Here is a 20686-nt window from a genome sequence, read left to right on the forward strand (position 1 = left end):
TGTTTCACCAGTAACACAGGATTCAACTGTGCATAACTAGGCTTCATTGTTTTTATCCTGGCTCTTATCCTCTTTCTGCCTCTTGTTCCCAGCCAGTGCTTCTACATCACCGAAGTCCAAAATCTCCAATAGGAAATCCACACTCCTTCTCAAAAAGCTCATACTCTTCTTTTTGAATTAAATCAATCCAGCTGTCTACATCTCAACTTCTGAAATGTTCTTTCCCCTCTAAAGTATCTTTTTAGCCAATTCTGGCACTAACACCACCCTTAACACCAGTTGTTTTGATTACATTACCCCAGTCCACAAGCCCTGCCTTCTTTCCTCCTTTTTCCATTGCCTGCTGTTTCACTTCTCAAGGCCACGTCCCACAAACCTAGTTTTCCAACACCATCGCGTTATTTTGCTCTATCAGCAACTTCAGTCTGTGGCTCCATTCCCTGGGCTTTCCAGGCAATGTCTTAGCACACTATTTCTCTAGGCCTACCCTTCCCTATTTTACCAAGTCTTCTCTTATTCTCCAGTTAGTACCCCCACTGCAACAGAGAGACTTCCTACCTGCTTAGGACACATCTCTTCCTTAGCATCTCTCCACTAGTAGAAAACACTTCAGACCACAGTATTTTTCTTCAGTTGTTGAGGTCACTCAGCATCAGGTTTTTCCAAAGCTTACCAACAACAACTCAGCTTCTCTCCTAGAAAAGCTGTTCTTCAACAGACTACTTACAACTTCATGCAGTCCTACAAAAGACTGTTGTTGCTTTTCTACTCTTACTCCCTCTTATCTCTTCCTCCTCCTTAATCACTTATTCCTTCCACCTGGGAAGACAGAGAATTACAGCCAGCTGGGTCCCCTGCCCTTCAAGAGCTAATTTACACCCTGAGGGATTCTTTCAGCTTCCTTCAAATTGCCTTCTGCTGCCTCTCACCACACCCTAAAATCAATGCTCATCTCTTGTGTGCTTGTGCCTGTCTGTATCTTCTTTATTATTATTATTTTCCTTTTAGAAGTGAATTATCTAAATCACAAAAAAACTTTACTAGGCTGAATCAAGTGATCACATAGTCGATGCATTTGTGAACCTCATATTTCTGCTGCTTCTTGTTGCCTGTTCACACATTTAAGGAAGAACCAATTATCTAGTCTACCTCCTGCCTAAGGACAAGACCATTGCAATCAAGTTATCTGGCTCCTTCATAAAGCAATCCAGAGCATTCCTTGTAACTGTTTCTCCAGTGGAGTGGCTGTATCTACCTCCCTGATCATGGCTAACTGCCACTGTCAGTTCTTTGAGCCAGGAGTCAAATATTTGTCTTTACAGCGTTTCAGTGCTGTAAATGGAACATTGTACAGGATTTGCAATTATCAGGGAGAAGACATCTCTTTGTTCTGGGCTAAAACAACGTCAGTGATTAACACTTTTAGGAGGTTCCCGCTTGGGTGGAAATCACATTATCTTAGGATCTCAGCTGTCAATCTACTCAGCAGTGAAAGGGGTCAGAGCAGTGAAAACAGCTATTTGGGTTTTCAAATGTTCCTCTTGCAATCTATTCTCCCCTTGAGTTTCTGCCTAGTTAAGAAACAGCTGACCTGCCACACTTCTGACTTTCCACAGAGCCATCCTTAGTAAAGCTGAGATTGTTTCAGGAACAAAAAGGAATATTTGATATTCAAGTTACCTTCACCCTAACTTTACAGCAGCCAATAAGGATCATTTTATAGAAAGCAAAAATTGCTGAGATTCATTTAAAAACTACCTTCCCAGCTACATTCTCTGTCTGAATGTGTCAGAAGCCACAGTTTCTATTCTGTGAGGGATTCAGACAGGCTGTTTGCTTTCTGTCCCAAGAAGGAAAGGCGAGACCGTGAAATTTCCCATGAAAATGAGTACCAGTAAACATTTTTCAGCTGATAATCAATAGCACCAAAGCATTTCCTTTGGATAATGTCAGAACATTAATCATTAATTAAAACATGTATTTTAAGACATTTGAGATGTGGTTCCTGCCACTCCAGGGGTGTCAGTGGTAAAACCCCCACAAGTACTAGCTCAGAAAGGAAAACATTGTATTGCCTTTGAGACTACCCCCTTAGGTATACATAGAGAGACTTGCCTCCCTGCAGTGGCCTCATTGCGGAAAGAACTTGTTACCTTCAGCAAAATCCTTCAATGACATCCACTGTGTGACTAAGGAGACATAGCAAAGAGGAGACAGCTGGAAACAAAATCTCTCCAGGAGGGAGAAAGAATACGGCTTGTTCATAGAGCCCATTCCCAGAAGGGAAGGTGGAAGAGGATGGAGAAGCAATGAACTTTTACACCTCCTGGGAATGAGATGAAATATTACGTACTGTCCCATATACTTCACATATACTTATATAGTCAGTTTAAAAGATGTGTCCATGATATGGCCTTAATACCTTGTCATAATCATGGTGCCAAATCAAAAGTCAACTGGGAATGTTTCTCACTACAGTTTTTGACACTATCAGAATGCAGACAATTTTGGTTGATACTTTAGTGTAGCAAATGTCACTGAAAATTACATACCCCCAAGAAATTTTCTGGTTTTGACTAAACTGTATATCTAATGGAAAATTATTCTGACAACTTTCTTTCCCCAAGTAGTTCTAATACTCGTGTTTAATGATTTATGTCTCAGTGGCGTTTTCAATTTACTGACGTCATCTGTCCTTTGTAAACTCAACACAGAAGGTGAATATTTAAAACTGTGTGTCATCTGTCTTCTTTTGTCCTTATTGCGATACTGCATTCATCTCCCATACTTCATTATACCATATATTTCTGTGAAGAAGTATTTTCATCTTCTATCAGCTGCTTCTGCATAACATATTTCTGGATCATCTGAGTAGCTTGTTAGAAGGACAAATTTACTAATGGGTTGAAGTTTAATTCATATAGTATCATCCAAATTCAGACGTCAACCACACAATTCCATATATTTAAGCAGGAGCACCAAATTACAGACATCTTTCCTTTTCTCTGAACTCTCTCCAACAAAGATCTCCATCTGTTTAATAATACGGTATGTCCTTATTTAAACAAAATACTGTCTATATAGAAGATTAAGTACAAGTTTCCTGAGTAACATTTCATAATGAGATACTGATTCCTTTGTACTATATTTTCTGCTCCTCAGAAAATTTCTCAAGGTATCTCTTTGCCCTACTTGCTCATAAAGGTTTGTTTCTCACCAAAATCCACCTTGTCAAACACAAGATTTCTCAGAAATTACTCCTTCTGCCTGGTCTTGCAATACCTCAGCGTTAGAAAGGAACAGAGATGGATTCTCCTTCTGCTTTCCACAAAGCGGTTCTTGGCTTCATCTAAGTGACTCCTGATTTACATGAGTGGAAAAGGAGTGCAGACACAGACTCAACATTCCTCCTCAACTATTTCATTCTGAGATGGTGCCAGACGCAATGGAAAGATGGAAAGGATAGAGCAAGGCAGGAGATGAAATTTTCTTCTCTTTGTGTGTGCATGTTTCTTTCTCTTCCAGTCTGACAAGAGCACCGGTGGTTTCTTAACTCTTTTTGGAAGGATCTTTGTAAAGTAGATTGGGGTTTGTTTTCTTATTTCCCTTTAAAGCCATCACTCAGATACCTCAGTGATAAGCCTGCTTTAAGAACTTGAACAGCACTGAAGAAAATCGGTGCTACTATACTAAGCACAGACATTGACAGGAATTTTAAAAGGACATGAGCAGCCATCAAAGCATAGGTAGATAATCCAGAGCACGAACATTTCCTGGAAATACTTGCTACACTTAACATCACTTTAAAAGTTCAAAGAAACGTCAGAGTATCTTTGGTTCACTCTGCTTTAAGAGAAAGCTGATGTTCACCTGCATTGAAGCTATACCTTACCCCCAACATTCTTTGTGGTGAAAATAAAACGTAGTGAACCTGTCAAGACAGGGCTATTTCCCTGAGAAGGGCTGAAAGGGACCAGCACCCAGACAGGACAAAAGAACAGCAGAAATCAGTTCCAACTTGGGATAAAACTAAAAGGGGAGATTGAGAAGCAAGTGGGAAGCACCAGGAAGATGCATTTCCTCCCACCAAATCCATGCACAAATCAGACAAACCATCAGTATGAATATGTCTTTTGCTCCATTGGATCTTGTGTGTATCTATATCTTGTGTGCATGGGAAAATCACAAAGACAAGCTTTAACATTGGAATGACTCCTGGAGAGTGACAGCACTTAAGTCCCCTAGAGCCTGTTACACTTAAGAACAAAAATTGGAAGGGATGTAAACCTACTATTTCTGGGCTTCAGTCAAGTGGTGGCAAAACCAGCCCACATCTCTGTACTGCGGGGATGCTGAATTTTGTCAGACCTCAGCTGTGATCCTGTCCAACAGCTCCCCAACTATCGAAGTAGCCTATTGCAATCCCAGCTCCTCGCCTAATTCTGAGCTGCATTACAAGGAATGAAGTCGAAGCTGAGGAAAAAGGGAAACAGTATGCTTTCTACAGAAGTTTGTCAGGAAGTTTTTTACAGTGTAAGAAGGAAGAGACTCTAGGAACCTGGGTCTTAAGGAAACTTTAATGACTAAATACAGAGCCCCAACCCAGTTGTTGCAGAACTGGCCCATTCCAAGCACTCAAAAAAAAAAAAAAAAAAAAAAAAGATAGCTTTCATTCTCTGAGTTCATGAGTGGGGCTTTCTTAAGATTTCTCAATGTATTGGCTTTGTGTGGCAAGGTTTTGGTAGCGGGGGGGGGGGTTACAGGGGTGGCTTCTGTAAGAAGCTGCTGGAAGCTTCCTATGTGTTCGAGAGAGCCCATACCAGCCGGCTCTAAGATGGACCCACTGCCGGCCAAGGCTGAGCCCATCAGTGATAGTGGTTACGCCTCAGTGATAACATTTTTAAGAAGGAAAAAAGTTGCTGGGACAGACAGAAACGGCAGCCGGAGAGAAGAATGAGAACATGTAAGAGAAACAGCCCCGCACACCCCCAGGTCAGTGCAGAAGGAGGGGGAGGAGATGCTCCAGGCGCCAGAGCAGAGATTCCCCTGCAGCCCGTGGGGAAGACCCTGGTGAAGCAGGCTGTCCCCCTGCAGTCCAGGGAGGTCCACGGTGGAGCCGATATCCACCTGCAGCCCGGGGAGGACCCCACGCCAGAGCAGGTGGGTTCCCGAAGGAGGCTGTGACGCTGTGGGAAGCCCGCGCTGGGGCAGGCTCCTGGCAGGACTTGTGGATCCATAGAGAGAGGAGCCCACGCTGGAGCAGGTTTTCTGGCAGGACTTGTTACCCCGTGGGGGACCCACGCTGGAGCAGTGTGCTCCTGAAGGACTGCACACCGTGGAAAGGACCCATGCTGGAGCAGTTCGTGAAGAACTGCAGCCCATGAGAAGGACTCACGTTGGAGAAGTTCCTGGAGGACTGTCTCCCGTGGGAGGGACCCCACGCTGGAGCAGGGGAAGAGTGTGATGAGTCCTGCCCCTGAGGAGGATGAAGCAGCAGAAAATAACGTGTGATGAACTGACCGTAAACTCCATACCCATCCCCCTGTGCCGCTGGGGCTTGGTAGAGAATCCAGAAGTGAAGTTGTGCCTGGGAAGAAGGGAGGGGTGGAGGGAAGGTATTCTGAGATTTGGTTTTATTTCTCAGTACCCTACTCTGGTTGATTTGTAATAAATTGAGTTAATTTTCCCCAAGCTGAGTCTGTTTTGCCCGTGACGGTAATTGGTGAGTGATCTCTCCTGTCCTTATCTTGACCCACAAGCTCTTTGTTATATTTTCTCTCCCCTGTCCAGCTGAGGAGGGGGAGTGATAGAACGGCTTTGGTGGGCAGTTGGCATCCAGTCAGGGTTAACCCACCACACTCAACTAGTAGTGATCCATTTCTTCTGGTTTAGCCAGTCTTTAATGTGCATCTGGTCTTGTTTTCAAATTGATTCTGCAAGGACATTTGGTGTCACCTGGCTTTGGAAGGAAGGCTAACGGGGCAGGAGCCTCTCAGTTGATGCTGGAAGTTGTGATGCACCATCCCCTAAACTAGGCACTGTGGTGGTACAGCCACATGCATTCCCCATCAGCGCTGAGTCCACCCTGCATCCTTGTGCCTATACTGGTCTTGTCCATCTGGAAGGCAGGAGGAGAAGTGGCAGGGAGACCCAGCAGGACCACCACGTTCACGCCGAAGCTTAAGCTCATTCCTCTCTATGCAGAGGGTATTCCTGCTGGCAGTCAGCGCGGGGGTGCTGGCCAGGCAGCCACCCCCTGCTAACACCTGCAGCATCCCATTGAACTGCTGCCTTGGCCTGCCAGAGTAGCTGAGATGTTTGACAGCATCAATGCAAGCTGCATTGGCCCGTGGGCTGGCCTGTTCATCATGACAATTATTTGGGTTATGTTCACCTTTCATTAATAAACGCACGCATGCCTTCCCTCACCCTTCTGCATCAGGGGAAGGCATCAGCACTCGCACACCTACACACACAGGTGTGTGCAGCACTTTCCTCGTGTGTTTATTGGTTTTTGGTTTTTTTAGGAATCACACTCCGAATGTGTTGCTGTCTCAGCTGTCACTGCTTGTCACATTACAATAACGACCGCTGCTTTCAGAAGCAAGTTCAGGTTGTTTAATCATCGCTTCCCTCCAAGCTGTCCATCACAGGGTGGTCGCCAGGCAACAGCATCAACAGACAGGGCCGTGGGTGGCTGGTGAGGAGGAGGAGGAGGACGGAGCACGCCACGGTTTGCAGGGAGGAAGAAGAACTCACGTTCCCACAGGAGAGGGAGGCACGGGAGCTGCTGAGTCTATCTGATGGGATCCCAGCCTGCAGCATGATGAAAATAACAGGGATTTCAGTGACTGCAGAACGCAGTGTTTTGGTGGAGGAAGAAAAGATGGCAGGACCCTGTACCGTGGCACAGTAACGCAGAGCTGAGTTCCTTGCTCCAGCTCTCATAGATGTCCACGGTCCAGCTGCCTCTATTACAGGTGGGATGGCACAGCCCTGCCATCCTGCCCAGCTCACAGCCATGGGCACAGCCTGCAGTTAGAGGCAGCTGTAATCAACCATGTTTATTCCTTTAACAACTTTAAAATGAGTTGTTTGGGAGTGGATGAGGAGTTTCTGAAGAAAAAAGAAAGACCAAATGTCAACTTATAAAAGTTGAGAATAAAATAGAAGGCAAGACTGAACTTGGAGCTTTTGATCCAAAACATGAGCTGGAGAATGTTTTGGTTTGTTTTACTTCATTTTGTTTTCCAGAAGATACACAATTAAACAGTCATTTGTCATTTAAACAAAGAGATGCAGATCTGCATCAAAGCATCTTTGGGTTACAATAGCCTAAATAGTTATTACTAAACTTCAGCAGCTCTTCTGCAGAGATGCTAGGTCACTGGATCCAGGCTAAGTCCAGATCTATATAGCCCAGATCTATATTCCTCTTTTCTTTAGCCCAGGCTCTCTCCCCCTTAACGTATTGAGGGCACTGTGGAAACATGCATACAAATGAAGTGGAGGAGGTGTAGTGCAGTCCCTTCCCGTGGTGCGAATACTATCTCAGGGAATAATTATTCTCAAAACTCCTCTACCTGGTGACATTTCACCACAGACCTATATACTATACATATTTACACTTACACATAGGTAAATTCTTCAGAAAATAAGGTCCTCAAATATTCATTTGAATATTCAGTGGAATTCACTTCTCCTAGGTCTGTTTTCAAAGAATATTCAGTGAAAAGTACTGGCAGCGTTCTTGGCCAAGGCAGAGAACATTAAGCTGTTTCTAAAGGCTTATACTGACCCAGTCACACACACAGAAAGGGAGCATATGACCTCTCATCTACTGAAAATATACCTTGGATTTAAAATAAAAATACTCCATGCAAAGTCTATTCCAAATGATTAAATGGGTTCCATTCCCACATTACGGAGGGATTTCCCACTGATTTCTGAATCAGGAACTTCACAAAAAAAAAAAAAAGTGCACCTGAGAAAATAACATATTGAGCAGGGGCAATTTATGAAGAGAAAAACAAGCCTACATTTGTTATATAAAATATTTCCCTTGAATTATTTCTCAACCTTAAATGTAGTGGGGGAGGTGAGAATGAGGGAGGAAGAGAAACATTTGGGGAAAGACATGGGATGTCTTTGTTGGGTTATCTAAATAGCCTGAGATTTTCTAAAGAGCCTTTCACTTCCTTCTGACGACCTGCATGAAAATGAACTGCAAGAGCTCATGGCACTGCTGTCCTTAAATAGTCACCAGCAAAGGTGATATAAAACCTAATACAAATAGGATGCGAGCACTGACACCGAGTTGGGACCTGCTGTTGTAAGGGATCAAGACCTTCCCACGTGTGGCTGAACACTCTCCACCCAAAAAAACCCCAGCCCTTCCATGCCTTCAGAACACGTTTGCCTCGAAATGCCAACTGCAAATCATCCCTTTACATCTACCTCTTCTCCTTCATCTTTTGATTTAACATATTTGTGCAAAACATGGAAGACTCTGCAAATGGGCTCTTAGGTTCCAAGAGGCAGCAAGAAGCGATACACAGGGCATGGGGCACGTATTTCTGGTGGCAGTCTGAAAACTGTCTTGAATGAATTTCAGACACCTTCTCTAAACACCATATAGCCATATCTTTATGTATTAGATGCACTCCAGTATTTTTACCAGCCCAGACAGTCCAAGAATATCTTCCCTACCTTGCTGCTTCTGCATTAGGGAATGTAATATTATGGGGGGAAAAAAAGTTTTGGGGTTTGTTTTTTTTTTAACGAGGGCAATCTCTCTGGCAGTGCAGGTGGGTGGTGTTTGCTGTTACCATGTAATTTGCTGCCTTACATACACTCAGTGGTCTCCTCGTCCTGCCCTGAGGCTCCTCAGCCGCGCTGCCCACAGCACAGCTGGGTCAATCCCTTCGTCCCGCTCGAGCCACTTGCTTGACGTGGGCTTTGTCACATCTGGGCCACCTCTGAGTTTTCCCTCCAGGAAAAGAGAAATCACAAGGCCTGTGACTCCCTTCACCTTCCTGCCCCTGCAGAAGCAGTTCTGCTCCTCACCACAGCACAGGGGCAGAGCATGGGAGGCTCTGCCCCAGCATGGGCTGCTCACGGCGGGGACACCTGGCACTGACATCCCTCCGTAGCAGCAGAAAAAGGTCCAACTTCTCACCTTCCTCGCCCGCACCACCTAAATCTCCATCTCTGTCCTCAGCCTTCTCCTCCCCGCACGCCTCGTGTCAGGAGCACCTCAGCACAGCCTGCCCTGATCGTGTCCCTGGCATGGCAGCACACGGGGGAGAAGTTCAGAGGCAGCTTTGAGTCCTGGTGTGCTACCACAGGAGAACATCACTCCTCTCTTTAGGGACAAGATGTGAAGTTCAATTAAGTTCTTGGAGACCCTCTAAAAGAAAGGAATTACATTTTAGGACATATCCTAAAATATCCTGTTTGTTCTCAAAGTACTTTCCTTTTATGTTCCCCAAGGAGAGAAAGTGCAGTACCAAGTAAAAGTATTATTGTGTTACCAGCACTGAGAATTAGGGATTAAGGGCTCTCATGTTAACTGTTGTTTGATTTAAGAGATAGCCAAAAAAATCGCAAGTGGCACAAAAATCATTTTACTGCATCAACTTTTATATGCATTTAAAATTCCAAAATAATTAGTCTATCACCCAATGCTGCCATTTGAATTGGAATCAAGACCCATTTTCATTTAACACAGAAATGTCAATTAGAGCTGCGGGAGTCATTGATTTTTTGGTTTGCTGGCCAGATATTAAAAAAAAAAAAAAAAGAGAGAGAAAAGAAGTGCCTTGTGTCAGTCTGACTTTTTTTTCTCCTCCTATGAAATGAAAACCTGAATGTAGCTTTGGTTCAGGTTGAACAGGATCCAGTAAACACAGCTTTTATGATAATATCAGTTGCCCAGATATAGGCAAAAATAGTTTGAGATGCTCTACCATTCCCAGGCCTGGGCGTGGGGTAGGATGCAGGACCCACAGGAGACCCTTGCCCTGTGAAGCAGCAGGTAGAGGCAGTATCATCTCAAATGTCACTAGATGCCTCTGTGTGGGACACTGAACCAAGGTTTCTGTATCACTGGATCATTTTTAAATACAGAATAAAATAATTGGAAATTCATTAAAAAAATGCTGCCTTGAAACAAAACAATGAAAAAGTGTTACTTTAAACTTTCACGATTTTGGCTTGTTTGGGGCTGTTTCTCAGGAGCCTTGGGATCAAAAGGAGATCAGTGTGAACCTATGAAATGTTCTTGCCAAGCTACAACAGCATTTTCCAGAGGAAAATGTCTTTGATGGGGCAGTTTCACTCTCCTCCCTGGAGCTCTGCACAACGTGAGGGTTGTATTCAGTCTGGCAGAGTAAGAAAGGCCCAGAGGACGGATGATTGTCCAAGGCCAATGCTAACCTTGCACCCCTTCACATGTAAAACCGTATCATGACTGAATGGGTCAGAATGGTCTCTAACCTCTCCAGAATGAATTGAGGACTACTGACCTCCTTGCTTCTCCCTCTGGACAGACCTCATCATGATTGCCAGGTCAGGGAAATACTAAAGTCTTATTTGAAGTCAGGAGGAAAGGGAGAAAATCCTTTTCTATTATAAAGTACAGTATTAAGAAGATTGAAAACTATAACCCTATTGCTTTATACAGTTTATAGCCTCTCGATATTGCATGAATGCCAGTTGCAACTGTCTGAGCTCTTCCATTATTCTCCTTAATCTCCCCTCGTGATGGGATTTGCATACCCACCTGTCAGTCTGGGTGGAAGCTCCTCATCATCTCCCAAACCCTTTCACAGAGACCAGATTCACACGACAAGCCTTTCTTCTAGTCCTCATAGATTCTCTTTCACCCACTGCTTTCTCTCAGTGCACGGCTATTCTTATTAACAATTTCCCACGTATCCTATTTCATATTCTGTATATGAAAAGCCTACATTTTATCCAGTCAAGAAATATATCTAGAGATAGACTGCAACACAGGAGAAAGAACTACTATGGCTGTTGATTCATTTTTGCTAAACCAAACACACACACAAAAAAAAAAACAAAACAAAAACACCTCAAAACCTTCTCTTTAAAGAAATAAAGTCATACTCAAAGTTACAGAATTTTTTGAGTATTTTCTCTCACTGCAGGCTTGTTTTTAAAGGAGGCTTCATATCTAGAATGGAAGTGGAGTATTTTATGATCTACACAGTAGTAAATCAAGTTCAGAAGACCAAAATTTGAAACAGGGGACTTTCAGCAATACTTTAATTTGACTTGATTTTTTTCTGGCTTGAATCCCCATTTTCGTTTCCTCACTTTTTATTCCCTTCCTAAATGCATTCTCATTAGCTTTAGCAAGAGACTAGCCTGAAAGAGTCTTAGCATCTGGTACATTATACTATTAATACTATTATATATTGTTGTAATATGTAAGCAATACATACTACGTCTCACTGAAGTATTTTAATGCAGGCATCCTTCTCAGATGAATCTTTTTTGGGACCCGTTTCCTGCACCCTAGGAACCAATCTAAATGCAAAGCAACTGACAGTGGGGTCATTCCTTACCGTGGGTCTCACTGCGCATCTGGCCCTGGGCTCCACATCCATATTCATTTCCTTAAAATTCCTCCTTTATAATAATGCAATTGCCATGGGAGGAAGGGAGCAATGGGCTATCGCAGTGTCATAGAACATAATGCCGATCACTCATGGGATGATGTTGGCAGATTCTTAATCCATCCCTGGTAGTTTTACATTGAAGCCACAGCTCTGCCAGCAAGGGAAGGACAGAGGGTGAGTACCAACTACAGCCTGTTGCATGAACACAGCATCTGAGCAAAGAAGTCTCAGAGTGCGAACATGTGAAAAGTGACATTTTGACTACGATCCCCCGTTCTGCTCTGAACAGAAGAGCACTGGCAATTTGAGATACTTTTGCCATGCCTTTACTGTCTCACTTGTAAAAGGGAATACATTTGTTATCATCTACATGGAATTGTGTTCATCAAAAGCAAAAATCTGATTCAAATTTGAGCTCTCGGGAACCTGACTCCTAGAAATTCACAGTTCACTTTCCACAACCTGTCTTACAAGCAGATACAGAAAGAACAGCGCTTGCTTGATTTAGCAAACCAGAGGCTGAAAGGGAATATGATCACTGCCTGTAAAATAATTCCAGGGGGTGTAAGTGCCAGGGAGGGAAAATAACTTTAATTAAAAGGCACATGCACAAATGAAAAAAAAAAAAAAAATTAATCTAAATTGCCCAATGGCAATGTTAGAACAGAAATCAGACAGAAGTTTCCAACAGCCAGAATTCTGTTTCCAACAGAATAAGGCTTGTAACAGCTACCCAGAGAGGAAGAAGGCAATAGGAGGGTGGGTTAAAAGAAACCCAACTGTTTTTAAGATGCAGTTTGATCAGTTTATGGCTGCAGGATGCAGTACCTGCTGCAGCCCTGTGCCATTCTTGAGGTTCCTAATTTACAAAGTAGGTTTGAATGCTTCAGCTGAAAATCCAACAACACGTTATTCACAATTACTTTGTCCAGGAGGAAATACAATGCATTGGAAATATATAGGTGCATTGTTATTCTGCCTTACCAGTGCCCAGTTTGTCCTGTCGATAACATCAAGTAAAATCTTGCAAGTAATACCTAACGTAGAGTCTCATCTTGCCTAAAAGCTCTCCCATAAGAGACCTAACTCTTCCCCTGTTGTCTAGGGTAATCACCTGACAACAGCAGTGATGACCTTGCAGGCTTCATCCTGCACTGGACCCATCAGTTGTATTGATTTTCTACTGTGGATGGAATATAAAACCTTTCTGGCCATGGATGTTCTGCATCTGGTCCAGACTCTATCTCCATCAGTCTGTTGAGGATCTTCTATTGTGGAGGACCTATAAGAAGCTCAGTTTTGTCTTTCCAGCTATGTAAATCACAGGAGTTTAAACCAGCCGTTTAAAGGTACCGTGACCACGTAAAAGCCAATCCCCAGATGTACAAGAAGGTACGTGCTCAAATTCTTTGCCTGACACTTTGAGATCTACACCAACGTCCAGCCCAGAAGAGCACTCTGTCCAGTGCAAGGCAGCAGTAAACTGCCTTATTAAGTGAATGTGAAACCCATGCTGCCCTCCTTCACAGCACCACATCACAGCACAAGCTATAGCATCAAGGCTCTTGCTCAGACTCCCTTATCATCTGACCTCCTCCAGTTTTTTTGTTCTTTGTCCAGGGTACTTTCAAATGAACAAGTGAGGCACTAATCTCACTCTAAGCCAGTCCAGGACAGAAGCAGTCTTGGTTTCTTGTAAGCTCCAAGAACCACCCATATCCCAGAAGCTCATAATGGATGTCTCCTAGAGATTTGCTTCTCCTTATTAAAACCAGTCTCTATTTTAGCTCCACACACAAATCTCTGCTAGAGGTTTTCTCCTAGTCTATAGCATAGCATTAAGAGAGCTATGGGAACTCCAAATCTACAGTGTTTGGATACACCACATCAGGAAGTACATTTGATATCTCTGCAAGCTGGGAAACCTGCCAACTTCCACACCAATGATGAAATCTCTTCAGTGGTGCAAAAAGGCAGGAGATCTCACTTGTGTGTCTTGTAGCAGAGATTTGAGAAAGATTTTATCTCATAGGATCATTTACTCCAGTTTCTACAGAGGCCAGTGGAAAGATTCTCAGGATGTATCAATGCAGGTAAATTAAGCAATACCAGGACCCATTCACAGACTCAATAGTCTATACTCTTATTATATTGTCAAAATGGTTCTAGGCAGGGTGCTGGCATGGGCCAGTTAACACCTTCCTGGTTCATCTCCAGACAGTCTGGGACTTAGTACAAGCCAAAGACCATTTCCAGCACCCAATTTAGCTGCAGCCGCTCTTCTCTGTTTTGCAGACTTGAAAGAGCTCAGGACTGTGGAGATGACAGCCAGCCTTGCGTGGCCTCGCTCACCTTCACTGGAGTCAGAGAAAGCCTGAGGCCCACCTGTGTTTTAATACAACACCTGATACACTCCCAGTGCCATCCTTATCGGTCATCTGGCAATCCAGGCTCCCTACACCTATGCTCTCCTCTGGGGAGCTCCTGCTGACTGCACCAGTTAAAAAGCCAAGGTGGACAGGAGTGATTAGTGCCCATGTGAAGCATGGCCCGACAGATGTGAGCTGGGCACACCCCAAATGTCTGGATACAGACATTGTCCTGGAGGGTAGGCTGCCCAGGGAGTACCTAAAGTCATTAGTGGGTCAAAATAATCCCTGATGTAAGCTAATTTATGTTGGTGGAGTTATACCTGGATGGCCTGGACTATTATTTATTATTCTTATTGTAGCTGTGGCTGAGCATACACCGAGTTCATCCGCAGAGCAGAATGCCATCAGTTAGATGGTGCCCACGCTCAACATGAAATCACAGCCAAGCCTGAAAGAAGCTGCAAACACTGAGAACAATCCCTTACAGAAATTAGGAGTCTTTACAGGGGTCCCTTCTCCTCCATCAGAAGCATTGCAATTATATCCAAACCGCTACCAAAATAAGGATACAGGGAACCACACTGAGGCTGACAGAATCAGGTACATCGCAACAGAAAAACTTGGTGGTGACGGTGCTTTAATTTTCCAGCTTTTCCATCTAAAGGAATCTCAAATATTTGGAGCTTTTTTTTGGATTTTTCCTGTACTCACACAGATGCTGCAAACAATGATCATCTTCATAGTGCCCCTGCGCCTGGGTGAAAGGCAAAAGCTGTTTGACGGCAGCACTCGCAGAGCACATAAGAATGAAAATGTGAAGAGGTGTGTTGCATCCCCCCGCCACAGCAGGGAAACGCAGGCAGGAAGCTGGCAGCTACTGCTGCTGGAGTGCAGCCAGGGCACCGGGGTTACACAGCATCCCTTCAAGCAGCACCATGGGATCCTCTGCGACCCCCACGCAGGCAGAACTACATACGTTGTACCCTAAATGAAGCATTTCACCCCAAGCCCCTCGCACTCCCAGCTCCTTCACAGATGAGTGCCCGAAACCTCCACGCAGAGACAGTGGGTCAGTGCCGCTTTGGGCTACCTGCTGAACACACGCCTTCGCTTCAGCTGAGCCCGGACAAGCCTGTCATGCACCCAAGTCCTGCTGGGGCCCAGCTTCATTTAGTGTTGCGAGGGAGATGCAATCACAGCACACGATAGCACAGCACTGCCAGAGCCGCCAACAGCAAGGTGGGAGCATAATCTTCCCATACGCAATGCAACCCACAGTTCTTTGGGAAGGACAGTAGCAAAATATTCCCCCACAGCTCCCTGAAAACATTTGTGCATCAAGGCACTCAGAAAGTAAATCAGTCCCTGGCATTGACAGTCCACAGTGGACAGAAGCATACATACACGTATATGTATACCTAAACACATATATGTGTTTTATTATACATAACAATATATGTGCCTTGATAAATGTACATATTAAACATAACTGCAGTGACAGAGCAGGAAAACTGATGCCTGCTGGATGACTTTTTATATCAAATGGGTCACTTTAAACCAATGTCAGCATCAATTCAATTTGTATGAACAGACCTGAGTTCCTACAAGGCAGCTTCTGTTCGCACAACTACGTAAGAGACAGGCTAGCTGAGTTGTAAAGAAAGGGGAAAGTCCTTCAAAACGGAGATGACAAGTATTCCTCTGTCAATTAATTGATTAAAAAGCTCCTGATGAGACCATAAAACCATGTCCCAATTAACTAGGGCTGAACCCCACAGTGAGGTGCTTATGACATCCGCTATAATTCTAAATCGGGTGGCTGTGATGTACCTCGATGCAATCTATAGCAAAAGGAATTCATAATGATTAGACCATTATTTCAAAATGTTATCAGGCTCCTAGTACTGAAAGCTGAAAGGGAGGCCAAGGATTTCTGCCAAGCAGCCAGAAACCTTCTGGCATTACAGCTGCAGACACCTTAGAGGAGAAGAGCCTAAGTCCCCCTTTCTCCTGGGAAGTTGTAGGGGCAACGACCATGAAGAGCCAGCATCCCTTTCTCTCTTATTAGCATTCTGCTTGCTGTCTCTAAGAGGCAAAGTGGCAGAAGTTGAAGCGTTCAGACAGACAGATCCCCTGACTTCTGCTAGCCCACGAGCAGAGTTAACGGCAGGCAGAAAGCATGCCAGGCAACTCACTCTGCCTTCCCCAGGCCTCAGCCCTCTGGCTCCAGGTTACCTCCACAGCAGAGGCTGGAGGGATACAGGGCTCAAGTTAACTTGGTAACTTTGATGCCATGACTGTTGCTCCAGCCTGGAAACCAGTCACATACTTCTCCGGCTGGTTTTGTTCTGCTTGGCTCATGTCACAGCCGTTCTGCTGCTGTTCATGAGAAAGGTCCAGGTTACGGGGAAGAGACAAGAACTGTCCATTTTAACACCTTGGCGACACGAGCCAAAAAAGCGGCTTTATCCCCTGCACAGAGGCACCGCGGAGATGAAGTCCTGAAGCCCTCCAGCATCTCCCCATCAGCAGGGCCTGGGGATGAGCCCTTGGGCTGACTGGGCTCTCGGGGGCCGGGAGGAGGAGGAGAAGCAGCACCAGAAGGGCTTTCCCAGGCCTCGCTTGCAGCTGAGCCCCCCAGGCTCCCGGCGGGGGTTTCCATGGGGGAAAGGCAGGGTGGCAAGGCCGGATCCCCCGCAGCCCGACCTTTCCCCTCCCGGCCGCGGGCGGTGGCAGTGGTTTATCCCTCTCTGCCTCCGGGGTGTGGGAGAAAGGGGCTGTGCTCCCGTTTATCCCTCTCTGCCTCCGGGGTGTGGGAGAAGAGAGTTGGAGGGGGCCTGTGCTCAGCGGGCGGGCAGAGGAAAGTTTTTTTTTTTTTTGCTCCAGAAGAATGGCCCTTTTGAAGCACTTCTGCCCCACTGCACACTGCTAAGCGAAGCCAATCCCCGGCGCCCGGAGGCGCAAAATCCCCCCCCCCCCCGGAAGAAGAAACCCCCAGCACCACCACCAGCCCCCCCCCCCGAAAAGGAAAAAAAAAAAATAAGGGGAAAAGAAAAAAAAAAGGGGGAAAACGAGGAGGAAAGCGAGCCCGCCGCCCGCAGCCCGCCGGCCCCCCCGGGGCGGCGGTACTCACGCTGCTGTTGTGCCCGGACCAGTGCACCATGGCTTGGTTGTGCGCCGAGTCGCCGGCGAGGGCGAAGGTGGTGCTGCCCAGCCGCAGCTCCTCCAGCCCGAAGCGGGCGGCGCCGGCGTCCCCCGGCTCCCGCCCCGCGGCGCCGCCCGGCCCCGCGGCGCCCCGCGGGCTGCGGCCCCGCCGCCGCCGGCTCCGGGCCGGCCGGGCGGCCGCCGGCGGGGACCCGTGGGCCCGGAGAGGTCGGTCCTCGGCGGGAGCCGCCGCCGCCGCTGCCGCTGGGGGCCGGCTGTCCCCGGCCGCCTGCTGGGGCTCCCTCGGCAGCCGGCGGCTCTCCCAGCCGCTGAATTTGGTCCCCGCCGGAGCAGGGGCGAGGGTCGCTTGCAGCCCGGCATCCTCCGCCTCCTTGCCGGCCCCTCGCCCTCTCTCGCCTCCCTTCTCCCCGGGGAACCTCCTCTGGTCCTTTTCTCCTCGGTCGGTCCTCAAGTGCATTAATAATCCCTGCTGCGGATGTTGCTGCTGCGGCTTCACCTGGGAATGGCAGGATCTGCAAGTTATTTCTGCACCGGTAAAGCCAAAAGTGAAGAGGAAAAGCCATGTCCAGTACAGGAGAGCAACGTGCCAGGCTGGGTACCAGCCAGCAACTTTTTCCATCGCTGCTGACTGCTGATGAGTGCGAGGGAGAAAGAGCACGAAGGAGCGAGCAGGAGCGAGGAGAGCAGGGTGCTGCCGATTTACCCGCCGCGGGGTAAACACAGCGGGAACTCCATAAAGTTTCAGACTCTGCTGTGTTAGATGCAGCCGGGGGTAGGGGAGATCGCTTTCTTCCCCCCTCTTTTCCCCCCCTTGTTTTCTTTTCCTTCTTTTGCACTTTTTTCTTGTTTCCTTTCTTTTTTTCCCCTCTTTTTTCTCCCCCCCCCCCCGCCCCCCCAAGACTGGCGTTGCTGATCAGGCTTTTGATGGAAGGCAAAGCCACAACCACACGGGGGAGGAGCTGAATTGAAATCAGAGAGAGAGGGAGAGAGAGAGGAGCAAATCCTGGCTGGTGATGTCTCCCGGCTGCCTCCGTGGAAGTCACAGCTCGCTCCTCTCCCGCTCGCTCTCTCTCTGCTCACTCTCACTTCGCCGCTTCTGCATCACACTCCTCCCGCAGCCGCCCCGCCGGGACGCCCCACGTGTGATTCGTGAGTGATTGCTTACTCACCCCCCCACACCCCCCCCCCCCCCCCCCACACGCACTCCAAGGACTTACCCCAACTTCGAAACTCAAATCACCCGATCCCTTCCTCCCCTGCGCTTCCCATCAGCTCAAACCCCTAAAACCTGCTCCCCGACGTGCTAAAACCACCGCATGTGGACTGGAAGCAAACGTGTGAAGTGAAGGAGCGATACATATGTATAAGCATACGTACATGTGTGTATAGTCTTCCCAGAGGAAGTATTTTAACTCGATTAATTAAGTGGCCTTAAATGTCTGAGCAGGCTCTGAAACGCCCCTTGCTTCCCCCCGGGACTGATGTAAATGCACTGGAGTTGCTGGGAATAGGCAACTGTGCTTGATTTCACAGAGGGAAAGTCGCATTTCTACCCCTCCGTTCCCTCCTCTGGCTCTGCTTCACCGTACCGTCATTTACAGTAGCTGCCTATGTTTAGATAAATCACTCGGGCATGGCAGAGATGTATTCACATAAATGCTGATAGAGACAGGGACAAGCTTTTGGAAATGAAATGACAGCAGTTGGTGGCAGGAGAGAGGGAGAGAGAGATTTCCTCGCCCCTGGTTTATCAGCAGAAAAAAACCCCTTTCTGCTCTAGCTGTTTCTCCCGTTTTCAGGACCAGCAATTTCTCCCCCGGGAGCTGTGCTCCTCTCTCACTAGATATCTTCCGCAGGGAGCACTCACTAGTGGTGGCCAGAGAAGATCACCAAGCCCTGACCGCAGAGGCTGGTGTCTGCTGGCCACGGGAGCCACCGGTCCCTTACCGCAGGCAGCGCCGTTGGTGACTGCCCGTGCAGCGGGACAGGGGCCCGAGCTTTAACGGGCACTTCCAAATGCCCACGCGCTTTAAGGCTGGAGGGAATTAAGGGCTCTTCCACTGGAATTTTATTCCATCCCCATCTGCCTGCTCTCACTCATTCCCATTTGATTTCCAGGAGAGTTTATTTTTTAATTAATGTTTTTAACGTTTCCTTCCTGACATGGAAGACTTTACTGTATTTTTTGGCAGGGCATTTCAGAAAGAGATTTACAGATTTGTTCCACATTCTTCTAGAGATTTCACTCAAATGCTCACGGGTGACACATGTTGGGATATTATTAGCACAGGACCACAGGCGAAGGGAGACTCAGTAATTGAGGCTGGGCCTAACTTCATGCTGCTTACAACAATGATGGATTGTCTGCCATGTAACCACCAGACCTCCGCTAAATCTACTGTAAACCAATTAACTGCGTACCTGTTTCCATATCTCCCAGTAAAATGGTTACTATTAGTTACAGTCTGTCAGTAATAATAATTAACAATTTGCACTTAAACAACTCCTTTCCTTCACTAACCCCAAAGCTCTTCACAAAGGCCACTGAATTTTAGTCTTTTTGTATACACGGGGGAAACTGAGTCACAGTGCGATCAGCAAAGCACCAAGCATTGGAGATGGAGCTACCTTATTGTCAAACCAATCATTTGTCTTCTATACAATAGATTGATCAGATTGGTCTATCACAAAGGATGCACTGAAGAGTGACACCTTCCTAGGACAAGTGTCTTTAAGAGGCTTTAATCTAAAGGGTTGAAATTCAAAGAGATGAGTGGGCGAGACAGAAAAAGAACTTGGAAGAAAAAAACTAATAAAAGGTCAGAAGAAATTTCTCCTGGGATTGTAATGGAAATTTGCATGCCAATGAGTGGCTAAGGCTAATGAGAGAAACAATCTAGCTGTCTCATTTGAGTGATATGGATGTGCCTGGTAGAGCACACCTTATACACTGTGAGTACACTACACCTGCGGAGCTCTTCAGCAAATGCACACAGGAGTCAGTCATGGAGAGAAAATACTGGATCTGACCTGAGGATGACAGCCACTTTTTCCAGCATAACCCTTGTTGTGGGTGGATGTAAGACAGAGATGTACAGTATAAGCCTTTCCCTGATCCTTATTTCCAGAAATCATCAGTTTAGGAGATTCCGGCAACAGAAACTGCACCTGATCCCTTATGTTTAATAGCTACGGATGGACCTGTCTTCCCTAAATTTGTCTAATCTTTATTTATAGTCTTGGTGTCTGAGGCATGCTGTGGTAGTCAATTTTACAATCTGATTATGTGTGCTTTTGAATACTCATGGTCTGCACTTATCTGAGAGACATTTTACATCGCCATAATCTAATCTTGTTGCCAGCCATCTTTCTGCTGCAGACGATGTGATGATTGAGCCATCAGAGATAAGAAGCCAGAGTCTTTGGCACAAAAGAATAATCCCCTGTCTTTTGATGTAAGGGATAGCTTTCGGAGTTGGGAGCTACAGTAAGCCCCTATGCTGT

The 20686-nt window shown here is 46.3% G+C and overlaps 1 protein-coding gene across 1 annotated transcript in view; it reads right to left on the bottom strand.

Annotated features, from left to right (window-relative positions):
- Window positions 1-18019, bottom strand: part of SORCS1 (sortilin related VPS10 domain containing receptor 1) — a 310095-nt gene extending 292076 nt beyond the window's left edge. Inside the window, exon 1 of the mRNA XM_049810783.1 lies at window positions 17151-18019. Coding sequence (XP_049666740.1) covers window positions 17151-17801 — 651 coding nt within the window. The 5' untranslated portion in view covers window positions 17802-18019. The remainder of the gene's footprint in view (window positions 1-17150) is intronic.
- Between the last annotated feature and the right edge of the window lie 2667 nt (window positions 18020-20686).

Source organism: Accipiter gentilis, chromosome 9 (genome assembly GCF_929443795.1).
Source record: "Accipiter gentilis chromosome 9, bAccGen1.1, whole genome shotgun sequence".
Classification (NCBI taxonomy): domain Eukaryota; kingdom Metazoa; phylum Chordata; class Aves; order Accipitriformes; family Accipitridae; genus Astur; species Astur gentilis.